Below are 26,032 nucleotides of genomic sequence, written 5' to 3' on the forward strand. Positions count from 1 at the left end.
TATATATATATATATATATATATATGTATATATATATATATATATATATATATATATATACACACACACACACACACGCACACACACGCACACACACACGCACACACACACAGGTATATACACACACACATTCATACCTATATATATATATATATAGATATATATATATATTGGGTTTTTTTATACAAACACACACGCACATATATATATTAGGGGATGTAACGGGAAACGGTATAATGATAAACCGCGGTAAAATTCTCAATGTTTAGTAAATGTTTATTTGCCGAAAAACCATCATTTATTAATGCATTTTAGGCAACAATGCTTACTTCCTGGAAACAGAGTCACAACAGTGCTGGAGCATGCGCAATATTGGCTTGAAAAAACATGGTGGAACACAATTACGCAGACTTTGCTACGGAGATTTCCCCTCGGAGTAAAGAGAGCAACTTGGTTCAACTTAATTTTCCCTCGCTTCATTTCCGTGGAGTCTCAGCGTGCGTTTAAGAGCGCACTGCTGTTTTTAGATAGTGACAGGTGTGGACAATATTGGAGACAGACTCATTTGTCTCACACTAAAAGTATACAGCGAAGGAGAAAACTATTTGATGTTGCTTTTATTTTCTCAATACAACGTCCATCAGCTGTGACTAAGATTTAATGACGTGAGGAAACATGCAGCAGGCAATGTGTCGGTAACATTGCCACAACTTGTTTATAAAATTTAGTTTGTTTACTGGGATGCTCACTCTTCCTCTATTTAACTGCAAACTGTATCAGTGTTTAAATAACAAATACTAGCTAAAGGTTTGTCATCTCATTGAATTGAACACAGGCTGTGAAGATTGTGCATTTGATGTGAGAGTTATCACTTCTGTTTATTTTGTTGGCCAAACTGTTTCACCGAACCACATGGCGTTGTTAGAGAAGAACAAAGCTTGTTTATTAGACTTTATCTTCATTAGCCAAACCGCTTTGTGTTTTACATGGATATCCAAAAATATACACCATGTTTTTTTCATCGGATTTAGCGATAAGGAGTGACAGATTGTTTGGTAAACGTATAGCATGTTCTATATGTTATAGTTATTTGAATGACTCTTATCATAATATGTTACGTTAACATACCAAGCACGTTCTCAGTTGGTTATTTATGCGTCATATAACGTTCACTTATTCAGCCTGTTGTTCACTATTCTTTATTTATTTTAAATTGCTTTTCAAATGTCTATTCTTGGTGTTGGGTTTTATCAAATAAATTTCCCCAAAATATGCGACTTATACTCCAGTGCGACTTATATATGTTTTTTTCTTCTTTATTATGCATTTTCGGCCGGTGCGACTTATACTCCGGAGCGACTTATACACCGAAAAATACGGTAGTTAATTCCTATATGCCATATTTCTGCTCAAACTCGTAATTACAGCATGTACATAACTTAAAAAAATACCCCTTTCTATCAAAATGTGAAAATAGAGATAAAGGCATCATGTACCAAGAAAAAGCTGACACGTTGATACTATTAACAAAAAAACTAATCATTGTCTTTTAATATATGGATAACTTTTATCTATAGCCTTTTTATTAGACATTACAAATTACATGATGGCCTTACGTTCACGGCCCACCCAAACTATGTTTTACCGAACATTATCAATAATCGTGATTTCAATATTGATAAAAATAATCTTAATTATTATTTTGGTCATAATCGTGCAGCCCTATGGATAAGACTAGATCTCATACATGAACACTATTTTTATCAATATGGACAAAAATTGCAGTTCGAGCTTATGGCCAACAGGTGCCACCTTGCAAAATTCTTATATTTGTTTTTATTTAATTTTTATCTCTAATGTCTATAAAGTTCTCTTTTGCACAATTTTCACATTTATTTACATTTTTTTTCTGCCATGTTACTTTGTTTACAACCCTTGTCTTGCTTTCATGTACACATTCAATATCTACTTGAGGTCCATGAAACAGTGTTTTTATATACAATGTTTCTTAAAATAATGTTAATGATAATGTTTTTTAGAATGAAACTTGGTTAAAAGATTTTAGTTGAGGTACTTTTTGAAAATGTTGAGCACATTTAAAAAAGCGCAATAATATTGATAACCATGATAATTTTGGTCACAATAACCGTGATAAGAAATGTTCATACCGTGACATCTCACATATATACATATACATGTATACATATCAATATGTATATGTAAGATTTTTTTTTGTGTTGTTTTTTTTTAAAGAAAAAGCTTTGTGTTAATAGCTGATGTCAACGTTTAGTTTTTTTCCTCACTGTGTTTTTTTTTGTTTTCCCAATTTCTGCTGGTGTTTTTTTTTAAATGTACCGAGGGCCAACAACAAACGAGTCACAGATGGCCCCTGTGCCGCACTTTGGTCACCCCAGCTGTAGAAGCTAACTGCTTATGGCCACTATGATCTTAGTAATGTAATATATTTGTTCATCCTATGGTTACATATGGGAAGCGAGTCAAATTACGTCAGCAGTTCACGATGTGGGCTTTTCTTGTGTGATAAAGAGGTGATGAACTGGGAAGTCCTTCTTTAGCTGACACCTTGTTTTATCATATATTACATGTCAATGTTTACTTTTGTATGCACAATGGATCAACACATAATCCGTACTTTGGAGCAATGTTCAAGGACTCTCGTACTTGGCTTGTTAGCTTCCCGTCGCAGTCGAGCGACGAAGGTTGTGGTTGAGAAAAGAGTTGTTCGATGTTGGATGCTAGAAAATGTCCGATGCTTTACAAAAAGTCAGCCTTAATGCATTGTTGCAGCTTTTTGTGCACATCATGCTATGCACATTTGCGAGACGAGCGGATAATGTATGCGGCCGTGCTAGCTCGGTGTGGCCACAATGTCGACAGCGGAGGGATGTGAAGCTGAAGAGAGAGGCGAGGCTTGCGGGTGTGTTCAGGAGTTAAAGTGTATGCCTGTTGGTGGGTCTGTTTTTCACTTTTCGGGTGGTGGTGTCACTGATGTCATATTAGTAAATATGTTTTTCCATTATTTTTGCGATCGACTGGTAGGGTCCCAAAGATCGACAGGTTGGCGACCCCTGGCTTAAAATGACTAAAATACATAAATATTACATGTTATTATGAATGTGCCTTTATACACAAAATAGATCGAATCCATATAACTTTCATTGTTAGTTGACTCTTGCTAGTGTTTATTTATGAGTTAGAATGCATAAAAAATACAAACATTTGTGTTCTGGTCTCACATAAGGATTGTGATTGCGCAGATCCCCTTTAAGTTGAGGTACCGTATTTTCCGCACTATAAGGCGCACCTAAAAACCACAAATTTTCTCAAAAGCTGACAGTGCGCCTTATAACCCGGTGCGCTTTATATATGGATAAATATTAAGATTCATTTTCATAAAGTTTCGGTCTTGCAACTTCGGTAAACAGCCGCCATCTTTTTTCCCGGTAGAACAGGAAGCGCTTCTTCTTCTACGCAAGCAACCGCCAAGGTAAGCACCCGCCCCCATAGAACAGGAAGCGCTTCTTCTTCTACTGTAAGCAACCACCCGCCCGCGTAGAAGAAGAAAAAGTGCGCGGATATCACCGTACGTTTCATTTCCTTTGTGTGTTTACATCTGTAAAGACCACAAAATGGCTCCTACTAAGCGACAGGTATCCGGTTCATGAAAAGACGCAATCTCTCCATCCGCACACGGATTACTATTTCACAGCAACTGATATTCCTGTGAACCGCACTGTGGATACAACGGGAGCACGTACGGTGAATATTCGCACCACAGGGAATGAGAAGTCATCCTTCACTGTGGTTCTACCTTGCCATGCTAATGGCCAGAAACTTCCACCCATGGTGATATTCAAAAGGAAGACCTTGCCAAAAGAGACCTTTCCAGCCGGCGTCATCATAAAAGCTAACTCGAAGGGATGGATGAAGAAAAGATGAGCGAGTGGTTAAGGTAAGTTTAAGTTTACGCGAAGAGGCCGGGTGGCTTTTTTCACGCAGCTCTGTCCATGTTGATATACGTATGTTTGTGATTGCACATTTGCGTACATTTTGGGAGTGAACAGAGTTGTTAGAACGCTGGTTTTTAATATATTATTAAAGTTTGACTGACCTATCTGACTGTTTTTTTGACATTCCTTTAGCGCAGTTAGATGCGGCTTACAACACGGGGCGGCTTATAGGTGGACAAAGTTTTGAAATATGCCGTTCATTGAAGGCGCGGCTTATAACCCAGGGCGCCTTATGGTGCGGAAAATACGGTACTAAAGTAAATGTTAGAAGTGAATTGCCTGACAATACAGAAACTAAAACAATCATGTCATGGTATTGACAGCATCAAATGTGTTATATGCCGATGCACAAATAAGTCCGAACATTGTTATTCATGGCTTAATGCCTAATTCGTTTGTCTCTATAATTTCATACTTCTCCTTTTTGCAAAAGTAGAATTAGATGTGGTCGACCAGATAGCTTTGAAAGTCCACTTCTGTGATGTTTAATATTTTAAAGCTTGACAAATGTATTTCTTAAAAGTTATATGGATCCATTCCATCAGATTCATCTATTTTTGGATTTTATTTAGCTTGTATAATCGCCACCAAACCTTTAAAGTACACTCAGATCTGTGCTGCTTAAAGTGAATTAACAGTAGCCATACTGAATGTTTGTCCGCCATCCGGGGTCACGTGGTTGAAACCCACCATTACTGTTACGGTTCCTCACATGCTATAGCCTGTTTTTCATAAATGTACTACTTCTGTTCAGTCTAAAGATACTGTTACCAACAACATTTTTGCATTCAAAACAAAAATGTAGGTATTCAGCATACAATTATTTTTTAATTTATGTTGCCAAGTGCCACAAATGATAATCGAAGGGGTTGTGCGACCAGGAAAAATGTTCATTTAAAACAATAAATAATAGTGAAGTGAATAAACGGTTGACAAATGTGATGTGAAGAACTGTGGGACTGGATGTAGATACAGGGTCTGTGCAAGTTTCAAGAAGTCAAATTTAAGATTTTTTAAAACTTTTTGAAGACCATATTGAAAATAATTTAAGACCACTTAAAAAAGTACAAAGACAAAGGAAAATCAGAGGGCCAGAATGAATTGTAAGAGTATGAATTAATTCACTGCTCTTTCACATTGGAAAACAAAATTATTAAACTAAATACACCAGAAGCTTCTCTATTGTAAACTAATTGAAAAAAATATTAGCAAACGTAACAGCCCTTTTTTAGATTTGCCATACAAATGTTTTCTTGCAAAAGATGGGAGTGCGCTTCATATCAAGGGTTTACAGGTAACAACAAGGGATGTAGAGGAAAGCACAACAATATATTGTCTGTGAAAGGGACGGTTAGCAAAAAAGAAGGAAGGTGATTATGGCTTGCAAGCTTTAAACAGAATTTGGATGTGAATAATGTGGATAACATTCAAATTTTGTTCAGCTCATTTTGTATCTGGTATGTATGAATCCATCCATCCATCAATTTTCTACCGCTTGTCACTTATGAGGTCGCAGGGGGGGGGGGGGGTGCTGGAGCCTATCCCAGCTGCACATGGGTGAAAGGTTGGGTACACACTGGACAAGTCGCCACCTCATCGCAGGGCCAAAACAGATAGACAACATTCACACTCAGGTTTATGAATAAATGAATTAAAATAAATGTTCCCCTGTTTTGTGACTTTTTTGAAAACATATTGCTGATAAACAAGGACTAGTTTCTATTTTAGCATGACAAGATGACATTCGCAAATCTACCTTGCTTTCCTCACCCCACCATAAACTGAGTGTAAACACTAAACAGACAACCTTTAAAGCTTTTAATGTCGATTGCCGTATAAACTTGAAAAAAAGATTAGGCATGACAAGCTGACCTGAAATTATTGGAATAAATACTAGAAATAATATAGGAGAATTATATATATATATATATATTTTTTTTTTTTTTATTATTATTTTTTTATATATATAATTTTACTGCTGTGAGTACACTACTACCACAGAGAAATTAGAGTGTGCTTACTGTATGTAATAGTATGATTCCACTAGTTAACATCTCATACTGATCTACTTCTGCAATTGGCACCACTTTACCCACATAACACTCCTTTGGGGGGTTAAGTTGATCCTTGTATAGTTGTGCAAGTATTTGTAGCGCTTCAGGATCTTTTGACATGGACTTATTCCAGATTTTTTACTTTTACATTATCATTCCATTGACTTTCACCACAATGTTTACAAACGCATCCCTCCTTGATGACTCCACATCTGGGCTCTTAACACTTTATACATTTCCATACACCGGCCTTAAGCATGCATTAAATTGATAATTCTTGAGCCCCAAATCGTTGAACTTGCACTTACTCTTATGCAAGTAATTTGGCTTTGCTGTAGGCCTTCGTTTTGTTTTCTCTGCTGCTATGGTAAGCTGTAACAGCACACAGCTGCGCTCGCACAGCACACTAGCGGATGGTGCGTGATAAATTCCGAACGGGGAATCACAGGTAGCCTACTTTGGTTCCGTTTTGTAGTTACTTTATAACGTCCTCAAAAATCAAAACATTGAAAAGCAAGAATGAAGTTTATGCATGTTTTAAATACCGGTAGAAGGAAAGTTAATAGATTTTTAAGACCTGTCAAAATCATATTTAAGACCTTTAATGAACTTATAGGAGGATTTCAGGAGACATTTTAGGGCATTTAATTCAAACTGTTGGATTTAAGACTTTTAAATATCCCGCGGATACCTTCAGTTATTTTTATATTGGTAAGATTATGACTTTGTCATTTAATGAAAGGTTCGGCGGTAAAATATATTAAATCCCTCTCCACTTGAAAGCAATATTGTTGAATTACAGTATTTGAAACACACAATCACAAAATAATAATGGCGTGGACTAGGGCTGTACGGTATACCGGTATTAGTATTATTCGGTATTGGGACGGCGTGGCGCGGTTGGGAGAGTGGCCGTGCCAGCAACCTGAGGGTTCCTGGTTCAATCCCCACCTTCTACCAACCTCGTCACGTCCGTTGTGTCCTTGAGCAAGACACTTCACCCTTGCTCCTGATGGGTCGTGGTTGGGGCCTTGCATGGCAGCTCCCGGCATCAGTGTGTGAATGTGTGTGTGAATGGGTGAACGTGGAAATAGTGTCAAAGCGCTTTGAGTACCTTGAAGGTAGAAAAGCGCTATACAAGTACCGGTCCCCCACCCGTCGTCACGTCACGTCATGCAGAACGCCCTCATGAGGAGGTGCTTTAAGACATGGCTGCAGAACGCCCTAAGGAAGAGGTGCTTTAAGACATTGCTAGCTACTTCAATATCACTAATCCTTCTCTCCATGGATACAAATGAAGTGCGATTATTTCAAGTATCAACTCTGTAGGGCTCGTGATAGCTCTACATGCTTCACTTGACACCACGGCACATCAGAGCCATGATAATGAATAAGTAAAATATTGTCTATAGTTGACAAAGTCACCACAAGATTTCATTATGCCCAATCATTAACCATTAAGGCGGCCATCTTAACTTAGAACACACTGATCACATGTGAATGAAGAGCATACTTAATCAACAGCCATACGTGTCACACTAAGGGTGGCCGTATGAACAGCGCCAACACTGTCATAAACATATGCCATATAGTGAAACCACAATGACAAACACATTTTGGGAGAATTGTTGCACCACAACACAACATAAACACTACAGAACAAATTCCCAGAATTCCCTGCAGCACCAACTCTTCTGAGACGCTACAATATAAACAAACGCCATTGGTGGATCTACACCTAACATCCACTGTAATGATACCAAGTACAATAACGTATCTAGTCGATACTACTATGATTACATCGATATTTATTTTGTTCAAATCTTTCGTTTAAAAAAAAGGTATATTATGTTTATAAACTCAGGAAATATGTCCCTGGACAAATGAGGACTTTGAATATGACCAATGTATGATCCTGTAACTACTTGGTATCGGATTGATACCCAAATTTGTGGTATCATCCAAAACTAATGTAATGTATCAAACAACAGAAGAACTAGTGATTATTACATTTTAACAGAAGTGTAGATATAACATGTAAAAATAGAAAGTAAGCAGATAGTAACAGTAAATGAACAAGTAGATTAATAATTCATTTTCTACCACTTGTCCTTAATAATGTTGACAAAATAATAGAATGATAAATGACACAATATGTTACTGCATACGTCAGCAGACTAATTAGGAATCTTTGTTTGTTTACTTACTACTAAAAGTCAAGTTGTCTTGTATGTTCACTATTTTATTAAGGGCAAACTTGCAATAAGAAACATATGTTTAACGTACCGTAAGATTTTTTGTTAAAATAAAGCCAATAATGAAATTTTTTGTGGTCCCCTTTATTTAGAAAAGTACCGAAATACTTTTGGTACCGGTACCAAAATATTGATATCGGGACTACACTTCCGTGGACACACCAACATATTTTCACTAAAATATATTTGCCAGAGTTCCAGAAATGCTATGTAACTATCAAGACTTAAAATGTTAATTACATTCATCTAAAGCTTATTTGTCACTGACCCATTAGCAAGATATTCGTGGAAGTCGCTATCATAACTCACCCTCTATGTGCTCTCTGATGAAGGGGTCATCCATTATGTTACTGTGATTTGTTTTCAAGATTTTCTCAAATTCAGTGATGTCATTGTTCTGGTAGGCGCTGGGGAGAAAAACAGTCATTGTTAATAAACACCTGATCTCAATCAATTAGGGACAGCGTCTGCTATCCTTAAAGTGAATGAAATACCAAAGTAGAACAAAGGGCAAAGCAGATGACCGATCAGGAAGATTTTAGGTTAAGGTCAGGTTTTAAAGACATTGAGGAATTAATATATAAAATAAAATATAAATAATAAATATAAAACATGCACAATGATATATTAATGTATTATTACCTTACTAAGTTTGTCATTGCTAGAATCTCTGGGTCATTTTTGTATGGTTTGGCCTTTGAAAGGGAAACATCAAGAACATGTTAGGCTGGATACAAAGTGATTCGAGTGTTTCACATTTTTAAAACAAAGATTCATATTTTCGGCTTTCTAAAAACGACTAAAAAAAACATTTGGTGACATGAACATTTACAAAAAAAAAGTGACTGCAAAATATCACACCTCTTGCGAATCAAAAGGATTTATTCCTGACTTCATTAGCATGTTGGCGAGCACCAGGTATTTCAGACACGTTGTCCTTCTCGGGCTTCCAGACTCATCGTAATTTTTAAAGGCCTCAAAGAAATCTGTGTGAGCTTTCTCAAACTCTCCCTCTCTCAAATGCATTTTTCCGCCGCACTCTGTTGAGGGCCATACAAGCACAGATCATTCATTTGGAAAACTTTGTAAAAATGCAATTTAAGAACATTTGCCGAACAATCTTTTACCTCGGATAACGCCCATTATTAATGGATGAGGAATGGCAGATTTAATATGTAGAGACTGCTCATACAAGGCTTTCAATTTCTTGTTGTTTTTTTGTGCTGTGTACATCTGAATTTCCAAAGCGTAGATCTCCAACAATTGTGTGCCTTTCTTCAGGTCATCCTCTCCATCATCTGTCTGTGATAAATAAGACAGTACATTAAAGGTACATTCGTATATACATTCGTATATTTTTAAAACATAGAATATGTTTTACCGTACTCAGAAAAAATGCATTTGCAGACTTCAGAAATGGCACAGAAATTCTTAAATGTGTAAACGTCAGGGCTGCACGAATTTGAGAAAAAACCTGATTGCGATTTTTTTCTCCAAAATGCGATTTGATTTGCGATTTTTATGTTTTATGCATAAAAATGCTTAAAATAAAAAAATCTACTTTAAAAATGTTTGGCTTTATGCAGACAAACAGAGCTTTTGTCTACATCATGATCCTAAAGTAAAGAATTAACCGAAAAAACTATATAGTGTTTATAATTTAATATTTCATAATATATAATAATATTGCAAGTAACCATCTAAGAGAATATAAACGTTTATTTCTCATGAATGTAGACTTGTTTATCCTTGTACTGTACTTGGAATGTTAATAACTGTGTTATCCTAAATAAATAAATTAATTAATAAAATGGAAATTTCTGTAAACAAAAATTTAACTTAAATAAATACTGAACATTTTATAGTGTATTTTTTCCCATTTGGAAAAAAGAGGTTGGTCGTCATCCTTTTGTTATTGCTGTGATGTCTTTTTGTTGGCCATCACGTAATCGCGCATTCTCACTCCTTCAGGCTCACATTGTCCATCCAATTGGAAGCTGAAATATTCCCAATTGTGTGTGTCTTGCTTAAAAGGGCTGTTTGCAACATTTGCACAGATGTCTAGAGTGCGCTAACTTTCCAATGTATAATACACAGTATTTCCTGCCCTCTTACAGCTTCTAGGCTGTCATGACGTAACTATGTACACATGCATGCGCATTAGCTTTGGGTATTAACAAATAATAGCAATTTGGAGAGTTTGTGTTAGCTGTCATTGAATGTATATTATATCATAACAACATGACTGCAAATTGTGTGTAGACTACATCATGAGCAGTTCGCCAGTCATTGAAAGGGCAGATATATAAACTGACAACCCTTCACACAGTCACATGAGTTAACCACTATGCTATAAGTGACAGTTATTCATATGCACCAGTCATACTTGTAGTCAATATGTGTTTTATAAAATGCCCCAAATGTATACAACTTAATGTCAAAAACTGAATTCCCATACAATTAACAAGTAATGGAACCGCGACATACCACATTCTCATTTGAAGACATCGGATTTAAAAGATGGAATGGATCAATTGAAAGACTGGTTACCTGGCAAGATTGATGTAACTGCCTCAGGATTTTTTGCAGCTTCCCATACTCTTCCCTTTCCAGATACAACTTACCAAGCTGCAGAGTAAAAAGAACAGTTGATCTATTATTCGTTTTACTAGAAAACAGGAATATAGACCGCAAGCAAGTTAATAACCTTTGTGTTGGTTTTAAACCAAAGTCTGTCATTTTTTGCATCCTTTAACGCATCCAACGTAGTTTCATAAAACTCCTGTAGCAAATCCATCTGGTAACACATGGAAGTCATTTCAGAATAATACAAATTGCATGTTTGATTTACAGTACATTTTTAACCAACATAATCTCTCATTACCTGTTTGGAGGTAGAGATATAGTCCAGAATGGAGTTGATGGACTTCTCTGAGTAGTTCCTGGTGACTGCACTTCTGATGTACGTAAGCAGCTGTTTGTATCTGTTCATCATCTCTGGGAAATTAGTCTGCAAAGATAAGACACAAAAATGACTAAAATCTGGCAATGTGGTGCCTTCCGTTGTGTTCTATGGCATTGTTTGCTGGAGTGGGGGCAGCACAATCAGAGACAGGAACAGACTTAATAAACTGATTAAAAGAGCTGACTCTGTCCTCGGCTGCCCACTAGACAGCATAAAGGAAGTGGCCGACCAAGTTGATGCGACAGTGACCTCGCTTCTATGCAGGAAATTAGTCTGATTTCTCAAATAATGCGACTCAAAAGATGCATTCTACAACCCATGGAACCACCTTACTCTGATCGTGTTTGGTTTTTGAAAAGTCAGACTAACACACCTAGATTATGCGATTGAAAACCAGATCTCTCGAGGGGGTGTGTACCGCCGCAGGGTACCTATCGTGTCGCGCATAAGCCAGTCTCAATGCACGTGACATAACCCGCAAGGGGAATGAAGAGGAGACTGTTTATTTGCTTCAGAAATGAAAATAACCGAACATTTTGAAGTGCATCGATGGGAGGGAGAAAAACAGAGATGTATTTAAAGAGGTAGCTAAGGAAATGAGAATGGCGGCTTCATTCGGACTCCCAAACAAAAATAAGTGAAATAGAAGCGAAGCAGCTTTATTGCAAGGCAAAGAATAAAGCGTACACAAACCTCTTCACCCTGCATTTGTGCACTCTTCACTGGTTCACAATAACACACACAACTAGCAAGCTTGCACAGAACAATAGCAAACCCTCATTTGAAGCAGTACAAACAGTATTTTCCTTCTGACTTAAAACTCCTTCCATCAATCCACAGAGCTTATCGAATAAACTTCAAGATATTTAAAAGTTTTCTTTACAATATTGTCTGTCCAAGAACTCCTTCAAAACAACGTTCTCCCATCAGTCTTTGTTTCGCAACCCAATCAATCCAGCAACTCAAAGACCTTCATGGTAGTTCGTAGCGCAATCTCAGATCATTTTTTGATGCTGTTTGCTACTTAACACCAGCATAGCCATTTGAGACATAATATTTGTAATCTGTGCCAATTTTACAGCGGACATCAGGTACAAGAAGAACCGGGCCAATTACTTGTGAGGAACCGACAAGATGTCTTGTTTTGGTGTGACGTCATAGGTCAACCGGAAAAGCAATACATTAATATGCGCTAAAAGGAAACAAGCGCCCCCAGTGTATGGGAGGCACACGAGCTATGGCCAATAGTCGCATTAGAGAGTGTGCATGGACAATGGGACTGCACTTTTAGGTATGAAAATGCAAAAAAATTAACTATTTGAGAAGTCAGACTAATTTAGTGCATGGGAACATAGTAATTGTGGAAGCCCTGAGAAACTCTTTCAGCATTGGACCGTTACATCCACAGTACAAGGAGCGCTACCACAGTCCTTCCTGCCCACAGCCAAAAGACTTCACAACGCACTTATCTGATTACTGTGAGCTTTTTTTTTTCTTGGTGTGCACTACGGGTGTTAATAGTGTTTTTTGTTATCTTCTATCCATACATAGTGCAATTGTCAGTGCGCAATATGTACTATTACTAATTTTCAGTTTTTCATTACTGGCAGAGGGGTTAGTGCGTCTGCCTCACAATACGAAGGTCCTGAGTAGTCGTGAGTTCAATCCCGGGCTCCGGGTCTTTCTGTGTGGAGTTTGCATGTTCTCCCCGTGACTGTGTGGGTTCCCTCCGGGTACTCCGGCTTCCTCCCACCTCCAAAAACATGCACCTGGGGATAGGTTGATTGGCAACACTAAATTGGCCCTAGTGTGTGAATGTGAGTGTGAATGTTGTCTGTCTATCTGTGTTGGCCCTGCGATTAGGTGGTGACTTGTCCAGGGTGTACCCCGCCTTCCGCCCGAATGCAGCTGCGACCCCAAGAGGGACAAACGGTAGAAAATGGTTGGATGGCATTACATTTAAACTTCTGTTACTGTGTGTAAAAACCTGCACTGCAACCATACCATTTTCTCATTATGGGATGAATACATGTTGATCTAGAATCAGTTACATTCTAGTTGGTGAGATGTTGCTTACCAGCTTAAAGTTGATTTTAATCATCTGTTTCAGTGCCTTGAACCCCCATTCACCTTTCTCTCCTTCCAAATCCAGCACCTAAGAAACATAATACGACAATAAAAACATTCGTATTTGAAAAGTGAGTGAGGCTAACTTGATTGAGGAGGACTGCACCTTCTGGAAACTGCTGAGCGCTCCTTTGGGATCATCCTCCTTCAGTGCTTTGGAGTTGTAGTACTGGTTCTCCAGGTCGACATTTGGCTCTGAATTGCTGTCTTCTGAGTATTCCTGGATTTTAGCACATGTGCACCTCAAAACCTTGAAGTCTTATAGTTCAATTTGAAAACTAAACACACCTCAAATTCAGGAAAGCACTATACAATGTCCCGGTCTGATATTCTGCTATTACGAGCGCCTGCTAAAGTTAGCAAACGTCTATGCTCGCTAACTAGCCGGCTGCAATGCTTCCTACTGCCGGGTTTCAGACACAGTAGCTGCAGAATGAATAAAGTTTCAATAAACTACCACACACTCTTAATGTTTATAAGTGTTAGTCGGCTGTATGGTCGCAACAACTAGCGTGGAGAGTGTGTAGTCAGCTAGCAAGCTAACGTGAGACTTGTGCTTTCGTATTAGCCCCACAAGCTAACTCCATGGCTAACGCTCGCTAGCATGCTCTGTCGGCACTTTCCAGTTAGCGCTCAATTGAAAATAAAAGGCACAGTTTGGTAGCTTTGTAAATAAATACCAGGTCGTAGTCTTCTTCGTCGTCACACATGAAATCGTCTTCCATGTCAGACATTGTGACAGTCCTTGTTGTCCTTGTTGAGAGAAAACTAGTTGCCCGGCCTGTGCTGTGTTTTGCGGCGATGGGGAGGTGGTGTGTCGGGCTGGCAAGAGGCGCGAGGAACTAGTGTTCGTCCATAGATGGCGCTGTTGCATCACCTCTCAGTGTTATAATGGGACAGCAACTTATTTATCATTGTTGTGTTGTTAATTTTTTTTTTTTTTTTTTGCAATTTCTTTGTTCGATATCACTATGAAAAAAATATTTTATGATACATAACATATGCATACGTACACACACACACACACATATATATATATATATATATATATATATATATATATATATATATATATATATATATATATATATATATATATATATATATATATATATATATATATATATATATATATATATATGTAATATGATTGGATGGGGATGCCCCAAATACCATTAAGATCATTGGAGAACCCAAATACTCTAGACCAGTGGTTCTTAACCTGGGTTCGAACGAACACTAGGGGTTCGGTGAGTCGGGCTCAGGGGTTCGGCGGAGGTCAATAAGACACACCCGACTCATCGTGTAGATAAAAACTTCTCCCTATCGGCGTATTACGGATATGGCAACAACAGAAGTCACACTGATTTGCAGGTGTGTAATTTGTTATGAGTTTATGCACTGTGTTGGTTTTGTTGTTTGAACAAGGTGATGTTCATGCACGGTTCATTTTGTGCACCAGTAAAAAAACATGGTAACACTTTAGTATGGGGAACATATTCACCATTAATTAGTTGCTTATCAACATGCAAATTAGTAAAATATTGGCTTTTAACTAGTCATTATTAAGTACTTATTAATGCCTTATTCAGCATGGCTTTATTATAACCCTAACCCTCTAACCCTGGCCCTAACCCTCTAACCCTAACCCTGACCAAATAACTCTAAATTAAGTCTTTTTTACTTAGAATATGTTCCCCTAGTGTCCAAAAAACTCTAAATTAAGTCTTTGTTACTTAGAATATGTTCCCCATACTAAAGTGATACCAAAAACATATAACTTTGTCTTGAACTTGAAAAAAAAAAACGTTTTATTTTTCACTAAAGGGTTCGGTGAATGCGCATATGAAACTGGTGGGGTTCGGTACCTCCAACAAGGTTAAGAACCACTGCTCTAGACTTAGACTTAGACTTAGACTTAGACTTAGACTTCAACAAACTTTAATGATCCACAAGGGAAATTATTACACACAGTAGCTCAGTTACAAAGGATGAAAAGGATAAGGATGGAAAGGGTAATGCACACAAGGGCACACAAAGAGGGCAAAAACAAAAAGTAGACTAAAAATGTACCATAGTAGCAATATAAAATATAACATACATGTAATATTTACCAGTGGTGTGCCGTCAGGGCCAGCAAGGTCTTCTCTGCTGGCCTAACATAACCAGAAATCATGGTCATAATTAAAAATAAAAGTGATTTTTTATTTATTTTCCCTAAATATCTAAAAGTATTCATGTTCTTTTCATGTCATATTATGCTCCTTCCAGTGCTGTTGTTTTTAGGTTATATAGTTTTTATCCAATAAGAATTCAGCTAGCTTATGTTGCCATGCTGTACCAAATCTGCCAGAGGCCTTCAGAACCAACAATGTGGGTGTCCGTGCACCGTCAGTGAACGGACACAAACATTTGACAGACAGTTGCGATAGCCAATCAGATCACGAGTTGTTGTCAGTAAGGCCTTCAAGCTGGCCTAAGGCAGATATATAGTGATATTATGAGCTGGGTAACATAAGAACTCCATTACCCAGCATGCTACAGTAGTGAAGAGAATGGCAGTAGCCCCGTTTAGGTTGTTTTTTTTGTAGACATGCCAGCAGCAGGATGTAATTGACGAGCACGCTGTGGAGTAAACTTTAAGAACTCGGCCAACATGCCTCGTCTGCATCTTTTATGATTACACAAGACAACACATATATTTGCAAGGCCATTTTCAAGAAGGATATTTAAAGAGAAACTACATCTTATGAGACCATCTCGGCCAATCCCGGAAGCTAGCTCAGCTGTCCCGGCGATGAAATGTGAGTTCAGATATTTTATTTCTTTATTTTTTCACATTTAATATGTTTTTTGCAATTTTAATTTTGACAGTACCACATAAGATATGTTTTAATTGCTAAAGCGGGTTTATTGATTTTTAAATGTGCCAGAAAATAACCCGTTTTGTACAATGCCCAGTAGTGCGTAAATGTGGTTCTGTGTAGTATTTCTCCAGCAATGGTCATGTGGTGACATAAATGATGGTATTTTGAAAGGTAATCATTGAAGTCGGACATCACTGAAGGCCTAGGTGGGAAACGCACGGCCCGCCACTGATATTTACATATTATATATACAGTATATAATATATAATGATATATTATATTATTGTATAATATATACAATATGTAACAAATCCCAATGACCATGTACAATATTCAAGTATATGTACAGCTGCAGCGAAAAAAAGGGCAGCATAAAATAAAGACTAGATCCAGCTATAGATCTAGCCGCTCTTTTCAACTGTACCAGTCAAAGTTTGGAAACATTTTTGCATTCTAATAGATGACATACAGTGTCTTCAGATTTTTAGAAAATTAGAAATGTGTGGTCCCAGAAGACCACAATGCATCCCACCAGACATAGAACACAATTACAGTATAGTTACTCTTCCGAATAGATAGATAGATAGATAGATAGATAGATAGATAGATAGATAGATAGATAGATAGATAGATAGATAGATAGATAGATAGATAGATGGATAGATAGATAGATAGATAGATAGATAGATAGATAGATAGATAGATAGATAGATAGTGTAGAAATCAGTGACACACACACGGCTGTCCACTTCAGTGGTGTAGACTTTTACTGAACCAACTGCGCATGCTCCGAACACACATACACAACTACGGATGCCCATAAGAGACATCCACTACATCTCCCCTTCTCCAATGTACAACAAGGAATGAACAATCATTGCAATGTATTTATAAATAAGGATCACCATTTATAATGAATCAACCTAACACCCTATAACGGCATTATGTATGAGAATTGCATAACAAATTCCTTACCAGCCTCATTTCTCCCTGAGAAAGAAAAAAACAACAAAAAAAAACAAAACAAAACAACAACAACAAAACAACAGTGTTGCCAACTAACAGTCAAACAGTAATTGCCTTTTTAGGCTTCGACAGTACACAAGATGTGTTTCGTTATGTCCTGTCCTTTCACAAGACATAGTCTTTAAGCCACCACGCTGGCTTTACCTGCCGTCTTGGAGCATCTTTTGCTTTCGGTGTCTGGGTTACCTGCTCTCTGATTGGTGTACCTGGTGTTGCTTCCCTCTCTGTTCTGTGTTCATTTTGTGGGGTTGGTGGCTCTTGTGAAGCCGACTGTGGCTGGAGCTGTGGCTCAGGAAGAGCCTGAAGGTGAGCCCTGTTTCTCCTCACCTCCTCTGCTCCAGTGTCGACCACGTAGGAGCGTGGCGTGTCGGCCTTTCTGATCACTGTAGCTGTTTGTTTTGAGGGAGATATCCATACTGACTGTCCAGGCCTCAGCTCGGGCTTTTGTGTGGCCCGGTGTCTGCTGTCAAAGTTCTGAGCCTGTGTGCATTTCAGCTGATAGTCCTTTTTCTCGAAGGCCTTTGTTCTGGGCCGCTGTGGTTTGAGGTTGGATGACGCTTGTGGCAGCGGCGAGTGGAGACGTCTTCCCATCAGGAGCTCGCTTGGTGACAGCCCATGGTGCAATGGTGTGACTCTATATGCTAACATTGCCCTGTATGGGTCCTCCTCATTCTTAAGTAACAACAATTTCACCGTCTTGACAGCCCTCTCCACCTCTCCGTTACTCTGGCTGAAGTAAGGGCTACTTGTCACGTGCGAAAAGTCATAATCTCTGGCGAAGGCTGTGAACTCTGCTGATGAGAATTGTGGACCATTGTCACTCCGTAGCTCCTCTGGTACTCCATGCCTGCAGAACATGCCTTTAAGTGTATTGATAATCCCCTTAGATATGGTAATTGGGGTTTTCTCAATGTCAATGTATCTCGAATAATAGTCCACTGCTAACAAGTAGGAGCTGCCTTTCAGGTAAAACATATCCACCCCCACCTTTTGCCAGGGGCGCTGGGGTAGTGCTGATGGGATCATGGGCTCAGGATGCTGTGATTGGCTCTTAATGCATGTTACACACTGTGCCACCATTTTAGTGATTTGACTCGTTATGCCCACCCACCACACTGACTGCTCTGCTCTTGCTTTGCATTTAGATATACCCATATGACCTTCATGCAGACGGGCCAGCATTTCTGCTTCCATAGTTTGAGGAATCACAATCATCTGACCTTTCATTAAAAGTCCTCCTGCACAGTATAGTTCGCTCTGGTACATCCAATAGGGCTTTAGCTGCTCTGGCAGATCTTCCTGTCTGGGCCACCCCCGTTTGCATAGCTCTCTAAGCCGTCTGCATATGGAGTCCTGCTCTTGTGCATCTCTAATCTGTTGTAGTTTTGCCTTAGATGCTGGTAGGCACTGTTGCACTGATTCCACAAACACTTTCACCTCCCCTTCTAGCTCCCTTTCATCTTCTGTGAGTGTGCGCACGATGGGTGCGCGTGATAACGCATCTGCCGTTATCAATGCTTTCCCTGGGACATGTACTATTTGATATGAGTACCTGAGGAGCCTGAGGCGAAAGCGCTGGATTCTCGGGGGTAGGTCATCCAGTGCCTTTGTTCCTAACAGAGCTAACAGTGGCTTGTGGTATGTTTCTAGGGTGAACTGCAGGCCTATTAGGTATGAGCTGAGCCTTTCGCATGCCCATGTAACTGCAAGCGCCTCCTTCTCTACCTGTGCATATCTCTCTTCAGCATCAGAGAGACTGCGTGATATGTATGCTATTGGCCGCCACTCTTTGTTCTCTTGCATCTGAGTGAGAACCGCCCCGAGGCCAAAAGAAGAAGTGTCTGCGGACACTCTCGTTTTGGCACCCGGCCTGTACTGTGCCAGCACCCTGTCTGAGGCCAGCTCCCTTTTCACTTTTTCAAATGCGGCCTGTTGCACTTCTCCCCATACCCACTCACTCTCCTTTGCTAACAAGTCCCGTAACGGTTTGGTTATGTCTGTGAAAAAAGGCAAAAATTTACCCACGTATGTTGCCATGCCTAGAAACCTTCTCACATCTGCTACCTTTTGTGGAGTAGACATGTCTGTGATTGCTCTGACTTTCTCAGGGTCTGGTGCTATGCCCTCGCCACTGATTTTGTGTCCCACAAACACTAACTCTGGCTGTGCGAATGCGCATTTTTCATTTAGGGTGAGCCCAGCATCCTGAAGTCTGGAGAGCACCACTGTCAGCCTCTCATCATGCTGTTGCCGGTCCACCCCACACACCAATATGTCATCAGCATGACAAACAACCCCTGTCAGTCCTTCTAAGAGCTGCGACATGCGGCGTTGAAAGTGTTCTGGCCCTGAGCTAATTCCAAATGGTAGGACATTGAAACAAAAACGGCCACACGAGGTTACAAATGTTGTAAGTTCTCTGCTTTCTTCTGCCAAGGGAATATGCCAAAAACCAGACCGGGCATCCAGCTTGGTGAATACCTTTGCTCCGTCTAACTGTGCCAGTGACTGCTCTACTGATGGCAATATGTGCCTCTCCCTACATACTGCCTCATTAAGTCTGGTCAGATCCACGCAGATTCTGATTTTCCCATTAGGTTTAACTACGGGCACCATGCCAGCACACCACAATGTTGGCCTTTCCACCCTCAAAATGATCCCCATCTTTTCCATCTTCTCTAACTCCTCCTTTACTTTTTCTGTCAGAGGAATTGGCACCCTGCGTGGTGTCGTGAGTGCATAGGGCCTCGCATACTCCTTCAATCGAATGCTATAGTCCCTGTCGAGCCTACCTAGACCAGCAAACACCGTGGGAAACCTGTTTTTAAATGTTTCCCCTGGATCCTCTACTTCATCTACTCGCTCCACCAGCCGCAGGGCCTCTACGGCTGGCAGGCCCAGTAGGGGTCTTACCAATGAGTCCACCACGAACACGGGCTGGGTGACTGCTTCATTTTTACTCTTAAGCTGACATTTTACCTGCCCAGCGACTTGTAGTACAATGTTATTGGGGCCATATAGTCTCTTGGTTGTTTGCATCAAGGGGCCATCTCTGCTGTATTTATACAGATTGGTGGGGATCGCGGTGACCGCTGCACATGTGTCAATTTTGAAGGAGATTACCTCCCCTTTAAATCCAATGTCTGTGTGCCATTCTGAGTTTTGCCCTCTTACCTCCCCCATAAAGAGGGTATCCTGTTGTAGTTCGTCCTGTACTTCATGCACAGGCTGCATGGAACGACACACAGCGGCAAAATGTCCTCGTTTGCGGCACTTCCTGCATTCTGCATTGTTAGCTGGGCACTCCTTCCAGTTATGGGGGCCCCTTCCACATTTCTGACATCTCTCTGAACTACTTACAGTCTCTGTTTGTCTTGATCTCACCTGGCCGTGTTGTTTTAGTCCCTGCATTTCCTGTCTTCTAAATGCACGTGAGATAGCATCAACCTCTCTCCTCTCCTCTGCCTGTGGAGACTCACCCCTCATCACAGCCTGTTGCTGTTTAACTACCTCTGACTGTTTAACCTGGCTTATGGCTTTTTGTAAGGTTAAATCCGCATCAATTTGTAACTTCTCTGACAGAGCGATATTCCTTATCCCTACTACTATGCGGCATACTTGCCAACCTTGAGACCTCCGATTTCGGGAGGTGGGGGGTGGGGGGCGTGGTCGGGGGTGGGGCGGGAGCGTGGTTGGGGGCGTGGTTAAGATATATATATATATATATATATATATATATATATATATATATAAGAAATACTTGACTTTCAGTGAATTCTAGCAATATATATATTTTATTACACACATATATATATATATATATATATATATATATATATATATATATATATATATATATATATATATATATATATATATATAAGAAGAAATAAAAGAAATACTTGAATTTCAGTGTTCATTTATTTACACATATACACACACATATCACTCATCTACTCATTGTTGAGTTAAGGGTTGAATTGTCCATCGTTGTTCTATTCTCTGTCACTATTTCAGAACACACACATTATACAAATATACATTATAAAATCAATAAGAAAACGGGAGCTCTAATTTGGGAGTCTGAATTAGGATCAGAAGTTCCTATATAAACATTGCGCACTCACGTCGCCTTTTTGTATTGATTACTGCAGCTGTGCACTGGATTCATTCACAAATACAAACTACAACTCACAAACACTTTAGAGTTAGGCTCCACCATCAGAATGTGTACTTAAACTTATAAAGATCACATGGATATTATTCAGTGAGTTGATTTACCAAAACTAACCTAGTTATACAGGAGGAAAAAGCACACAGGATGTTTCAATTGTTCACAGACTGGTCGCTCTCATCAGAATGACAAGACACTTCCGGTCTGCAGGTGATAGCATTCAATTGGGAAGAAACGCCCTACTGCCCCCTACTGACCAATGTGAATACTGATAAATGTGTAATGACAGCTCCAAAAACGAATTCAAACCACAAAATAAACTAAATAAATCAACACAAAAATGTGACACATTATGGGTGGGTCACATATGCATGTACAGTAGATGGCAGTATTGTCCTGTTTAAAAGTGTCACAACATTGCTGTTTACGGCAGACAAACTGCTTTACGGTAGGTAGACGAAAACTTGACTGCTGTTGTTGTGTGTTGTTACCGCGCTGGGAGGACGTTAATGAAACTGCCGAACAATAAACCCACATAAGAAACCAAGAACTCGCCCTCGATCATTAGCTGTTCATATTATGGGAAAGCGGACGTGTGAACAGGCTGTCAACACGTCACTCAGGTCCGCATGGAGCTAGAGGGGGCATGGCCTCCAGCTCCGCCTGAATTTCGGGAGATTTTCGGGAGAAAATTTGTCCCGGGAGGTTTTCGGGAGAGGCGCTGAATTTCGGGAGTCTCCCGGAAAATCCGGGAGGGTTGGCAAGTATGCTATGCGGTCACGTATTAACTCCTCCCGAAGCACTCCAAAGTTACAGTGTTCAGCCAGTTTATGTATTGATGTTATAAAGCTATCTGCCGACTCACCAGGCTCCTGTTTCCGTACATTAAACTGCGCGCGCTCGAATATGACATTGTGTCTCCCAACAAAATAATCGTTTTTATCACCGCAGCATAGTTCTGTTTCTGATCCAATGTCAATGGAGAAGCATCCAAAATGTCCTCCGCATCCTCTCCCATGAAGTACATCAGCGTGTTGACCTGGAAAGCGTCCCCTTTCTTGTCCAGTCCTGACGCCACTCGATACCTCTCGAATCTTTTGTTCCATCTCGGCCATTTCTTCCCGTCTCCGCAGTCGAACTTTTCTGGCGGGCTAACTTGAAAGTTGTCTCCATGGGCGGGAAGCGCCGGTGCATTGCCTTCACTCATTGTGATAGCTAACTTGGGAACTAACTTCACTTGTACTAATAAAACAAAAAAAAAACACTACCTTTTGCTGTCGGTATGTGTCTTAATGTGTCCTCTCTGACACATTTAATAACTTGGCGCGGTTGTTTTGACGTTTCTGACACCATGTAGAAATCAGTGACACACACACGGCTGTCCACTTCAGTAGTGTAGACTTTTACTGAACCAACAGCGCATGCTCCGAACACACATACACAACTACGGATGCCCATAAGAGACATCCACTACAGATAGATAGATAGATAGATAGATAGATAGATAGATAGATAGATAGATAGATAGATAGATAGATAGATAGATAGATAGATAGATAGTACTTTATTGATTCCTTCAGGAGAATTCCCTCAGGAAAATTAAAATTCCAGCAGAAGTGTACAGAATTGAGATCAAATTAAAAAAGTAAAAAGTAAATAATGGGGGTATAAATGGAAAAAAAATAGAAAAATATTACAATAAGAATAAAAAAAAAAGCAACAATGAGAATAAAAATATAACAGTAAAATAAGAATATAACAAGAGAAACTAGGCAGTAGTGACCATGTTATGAAAAAGTATTGCACTGTTATTGTTTTGCATCCCCTGTCATCCTAGTACCCCCCCTCCCCCTCATCCCCAGAGAGGAGTTGTACAGTCTAATGGCGTGTGGGACAAAACTTTTAGTCCTGCACTTGGGATGAAGCAGTCTAGCACTGAACAGGCTCCTTTGGCTACTGATAACGGTATGCAGAGTTGTGACTGGCATCATCCAGGATGCTCACTAGTTTTTCCACAGTCCTCTTCTCTGCCACCGTCACCAGTGAGTCCAGTTTTATTCCGATCGTAGAACCGGCCAGCCTGATCAGTTTCTCCAGTCTGGAGCTGTCCTTCTTAGATGTACTGCCCCGCCCAGCACACTACGATGCAGAGGTGTGGACTCGAGTCACATGACTTGGACTCGAGTCAGACTCGAGTCATGAATTTGATGACTTTACACTCGACTTGACAAAATGTAAAGAGACTTGCAACTCGACTTGGACTTTAACATCAATGACTTGTGATTTCACTTGGACTTGAGCCTTTTGACTTGACATGACTTGCTACTTTCTCCAAAACCCAACGATTAAAAAGTTATTCAGGAGCGCTCCATATCTTCCAATGTGTACGTGTGTGTGTCTGTCAGGGAGTGTGCGCTCTGTCAGCGTGTGTGCTGCCTGTCAGTACAATAGCCAATCTAATTATATCCACGTTGTTTTCGTCCCATGGCATTCATCCAATCAAATTGCAGAACAACCAACGAAGAATAGCTCTCAAACAACGCGCCAGTGAGGAAGAATGACGCCAAAGATAGTTTCGTTCGGGTATTAAAACTACGACTTGGTCAACAAAAAATGAATTGCAACAACTTCCAACTTCATTCGACATTTGAAGTTGCTAACAGAACGGTAAGTTTTGAATGTAAGCTAACGTTTATTGGCTAAGTAACGTGACTTTTATTTGCTGTGTAGTTAAATTAGTGAGGCTGTAAACTCACTGCTAACGTTATAACCATAGACATCTTCTAAGTAGACGCAGCATCGACCGCTACTGCCTACTGGCGCTGACGAGACGCGGGGCCGCCATCTTGGAGTGGTGATCCGCTCCACTCAGTGCAATTCATTTGGCAGGAGCAATGAACTGTCAGTGCATTTAATTCATTTTACCTCACTGAATACCACTGATTTTCACGCGCTTTTTTGTCATACATGTAGCTATGATAAATGTTTTATTATTCATAGTTTGCTTAACAGTAATAGAATATTTTTATATGCTATAAGTGACCAGACGTCCGAGATCTAAACTGGGAATATAATCCCAGAGAAGGGGGGAAAAAACGGTCAGCTATTTTTAAGTTCAAGAAACAATATTATTAGGTTATATAAAAATGCCTATATTCTACATAAACAATGTATGAATACATTAGATATATATATATCTTAGGGACCTATAGACTGTATCTCTGTTGCTGCAGCAGCAGAGAGTTTATTCTGTCTTGACACTTTGTATTGATATTTTGTATTACATTCTTCCCTTAAATGATCATGTTTACAGTGATTGTTTTATATGTATTTTCTATGTATGTCGCTTTGGATAAAAGCGTCTGCCAAATACTTAAACATAAACCAGTGACGTGCGGTGAGGTTCATGGCTGGTGAGGCACTGATTTCATCATAGTCAGATTTACAAACATATGAACCCTAAAGACTTTCTTATTCGCCATTTGATTGGCAGCAGTTAACGGGTTATGTTTAAAACTCATACCAGCATTCTTCCCTGCTTGGCACTCAGCATCAAGGGTTGGAATTGGGGGTTAAATCACCAAAAATTATTCCCGGGCGCGGCGCCGCTGCTGCCCACTGCTCCCCTCACATCCCAGGGGGTGATCAAGGGATTGGTCAAATGCAGAGGACAAATTTCACCACACCTCGTGTGTGTGACAATCATTGGTACTTTAACTTAACTTTAACTTTACACATACAAACTGTAGCACACAAAAAAGTACATTTAATTAAAAAAAACGTTATTATGGTCTTACCTTTATGTAATATATTGGGTTGGAGGCAATAACCAGGCGAGGTGATGAAGTACGTCTCTTTACTGTAGACTTCAGAACAGACTCAACACACTTGACGTCAGGTGCGCAACACCACGTAAATCGTTGGCCAACCAAAAAGTAACCACAGTACGCTATAGCCAACATTAACCAGGAGATGGCAACAGACAAACATAGATCACTCTATTACATTCCTCCCCTTTTAGAAATGTAGAAGTTACTCAATAGAAATAAACAACCCAACCAAAAAATGCAGCAGCTCAATAAGAAGCCAAAAAGTGCAAAAACAATAATGTTCGTGTTGGAGGAGTTGTGAATGAATGAAATATGGAATCCGTGCTGCAGTCTGCAGGTGTACCTAATGTTGTGTCCCTGCAGTCATTCACAACTCCTCCAACACGAACATTATTGTTTTTGCACTTTTTGGCTTCTTATTAAATAACTTTTTTAAATAGATTCAATCTTGCATGTGGAAAGTTTAAGTGTGGGCTTTAGTTGATATAACACTCCCGTCAGGGGGTGCATTCTACGGCGGGAGTGCATTCTCTACCACCAGGAGGTGGGATTACTGCGAGCCTCACACAGTGCGTCTTCGCAGCAGTTTTATGATTGCTCAGCACAAGAAATACGTTACACACATACAGTTGTTGACAAAATACACTGTACATTATATACCTCAGCTAACTAAACTATGGAAATGTATAATATAGTTCATATA

General features: G+C 39.6%; 1 protein-coding gene across 1 annotated transcript in view; it reads right to left on the reverse strand.

The window, feature by feature from the left end:
* The window catches only part of cops2 (COP9 signalosome subunit 2), a 26,738-nt gene extending 12,449 nt beyond the window's left edge, over positions 1–14,289 (reverse strand). Inside the window, exons 1-10 of the mRNA XM_061963918.1 lie at positions 14,113–14,289; positions 13,539–13,652; positions 13,383–13,460; positions 11,225–11,350; positions 11,048–11,137; positions 10,891–10,968; positions 9,468–9,642; positions 9,202–9,380; positions 8,983–9,035; positions 8,650–8,747 (exon numbers count right to left, since the gene is read on the reverse strand). Coding sequence (XP_061819902.1) covers positions 8,650–8,747; positions 8,983–9,035; positions 9,202–9,380; positions 9,468–9,642; positions 10,891–10,968; positions 11,048–11,137; positions 11,225–11,350; positions 13,383–13,460; positions 13,539–13,652; positions 14,113–14,166 — 1,045 coding nt within the window. The 5' untranslated portion in view covers positions 14,167–14,289. The remainder of the gene's footprint in view (positions 1–8,649; positions 8,748–8,982; positions 9,036–9,201; positions 9,381–9,467; positions 9,643–10,890; positions 10,969–11,047; positions 11,138–11,224; positions 11,351–13,382; positions 13,461–13,538; positions 13,653–14,112) is intronic.
* Positions 14,290–26,032: the final 11,743 nt, after the last annotated feature.

The sequence above is a fragment of the Nerophis lumbriciformis genome, linkage group LG06, assembly GCF_033978685.3.
Source record: "Nerophis lumbriciformis linkage group LG06, RoL_Nlum_v2.1, whole genome shotgun sequence".
Classification (NCBI taxonomy): domain Eukaryota; kingdom Metazoa; phylum Chordata; class Actinopteri; order Syngnathiformes; family Syngnathidae; genus Nerophis; species Nerophis lumbriciformis.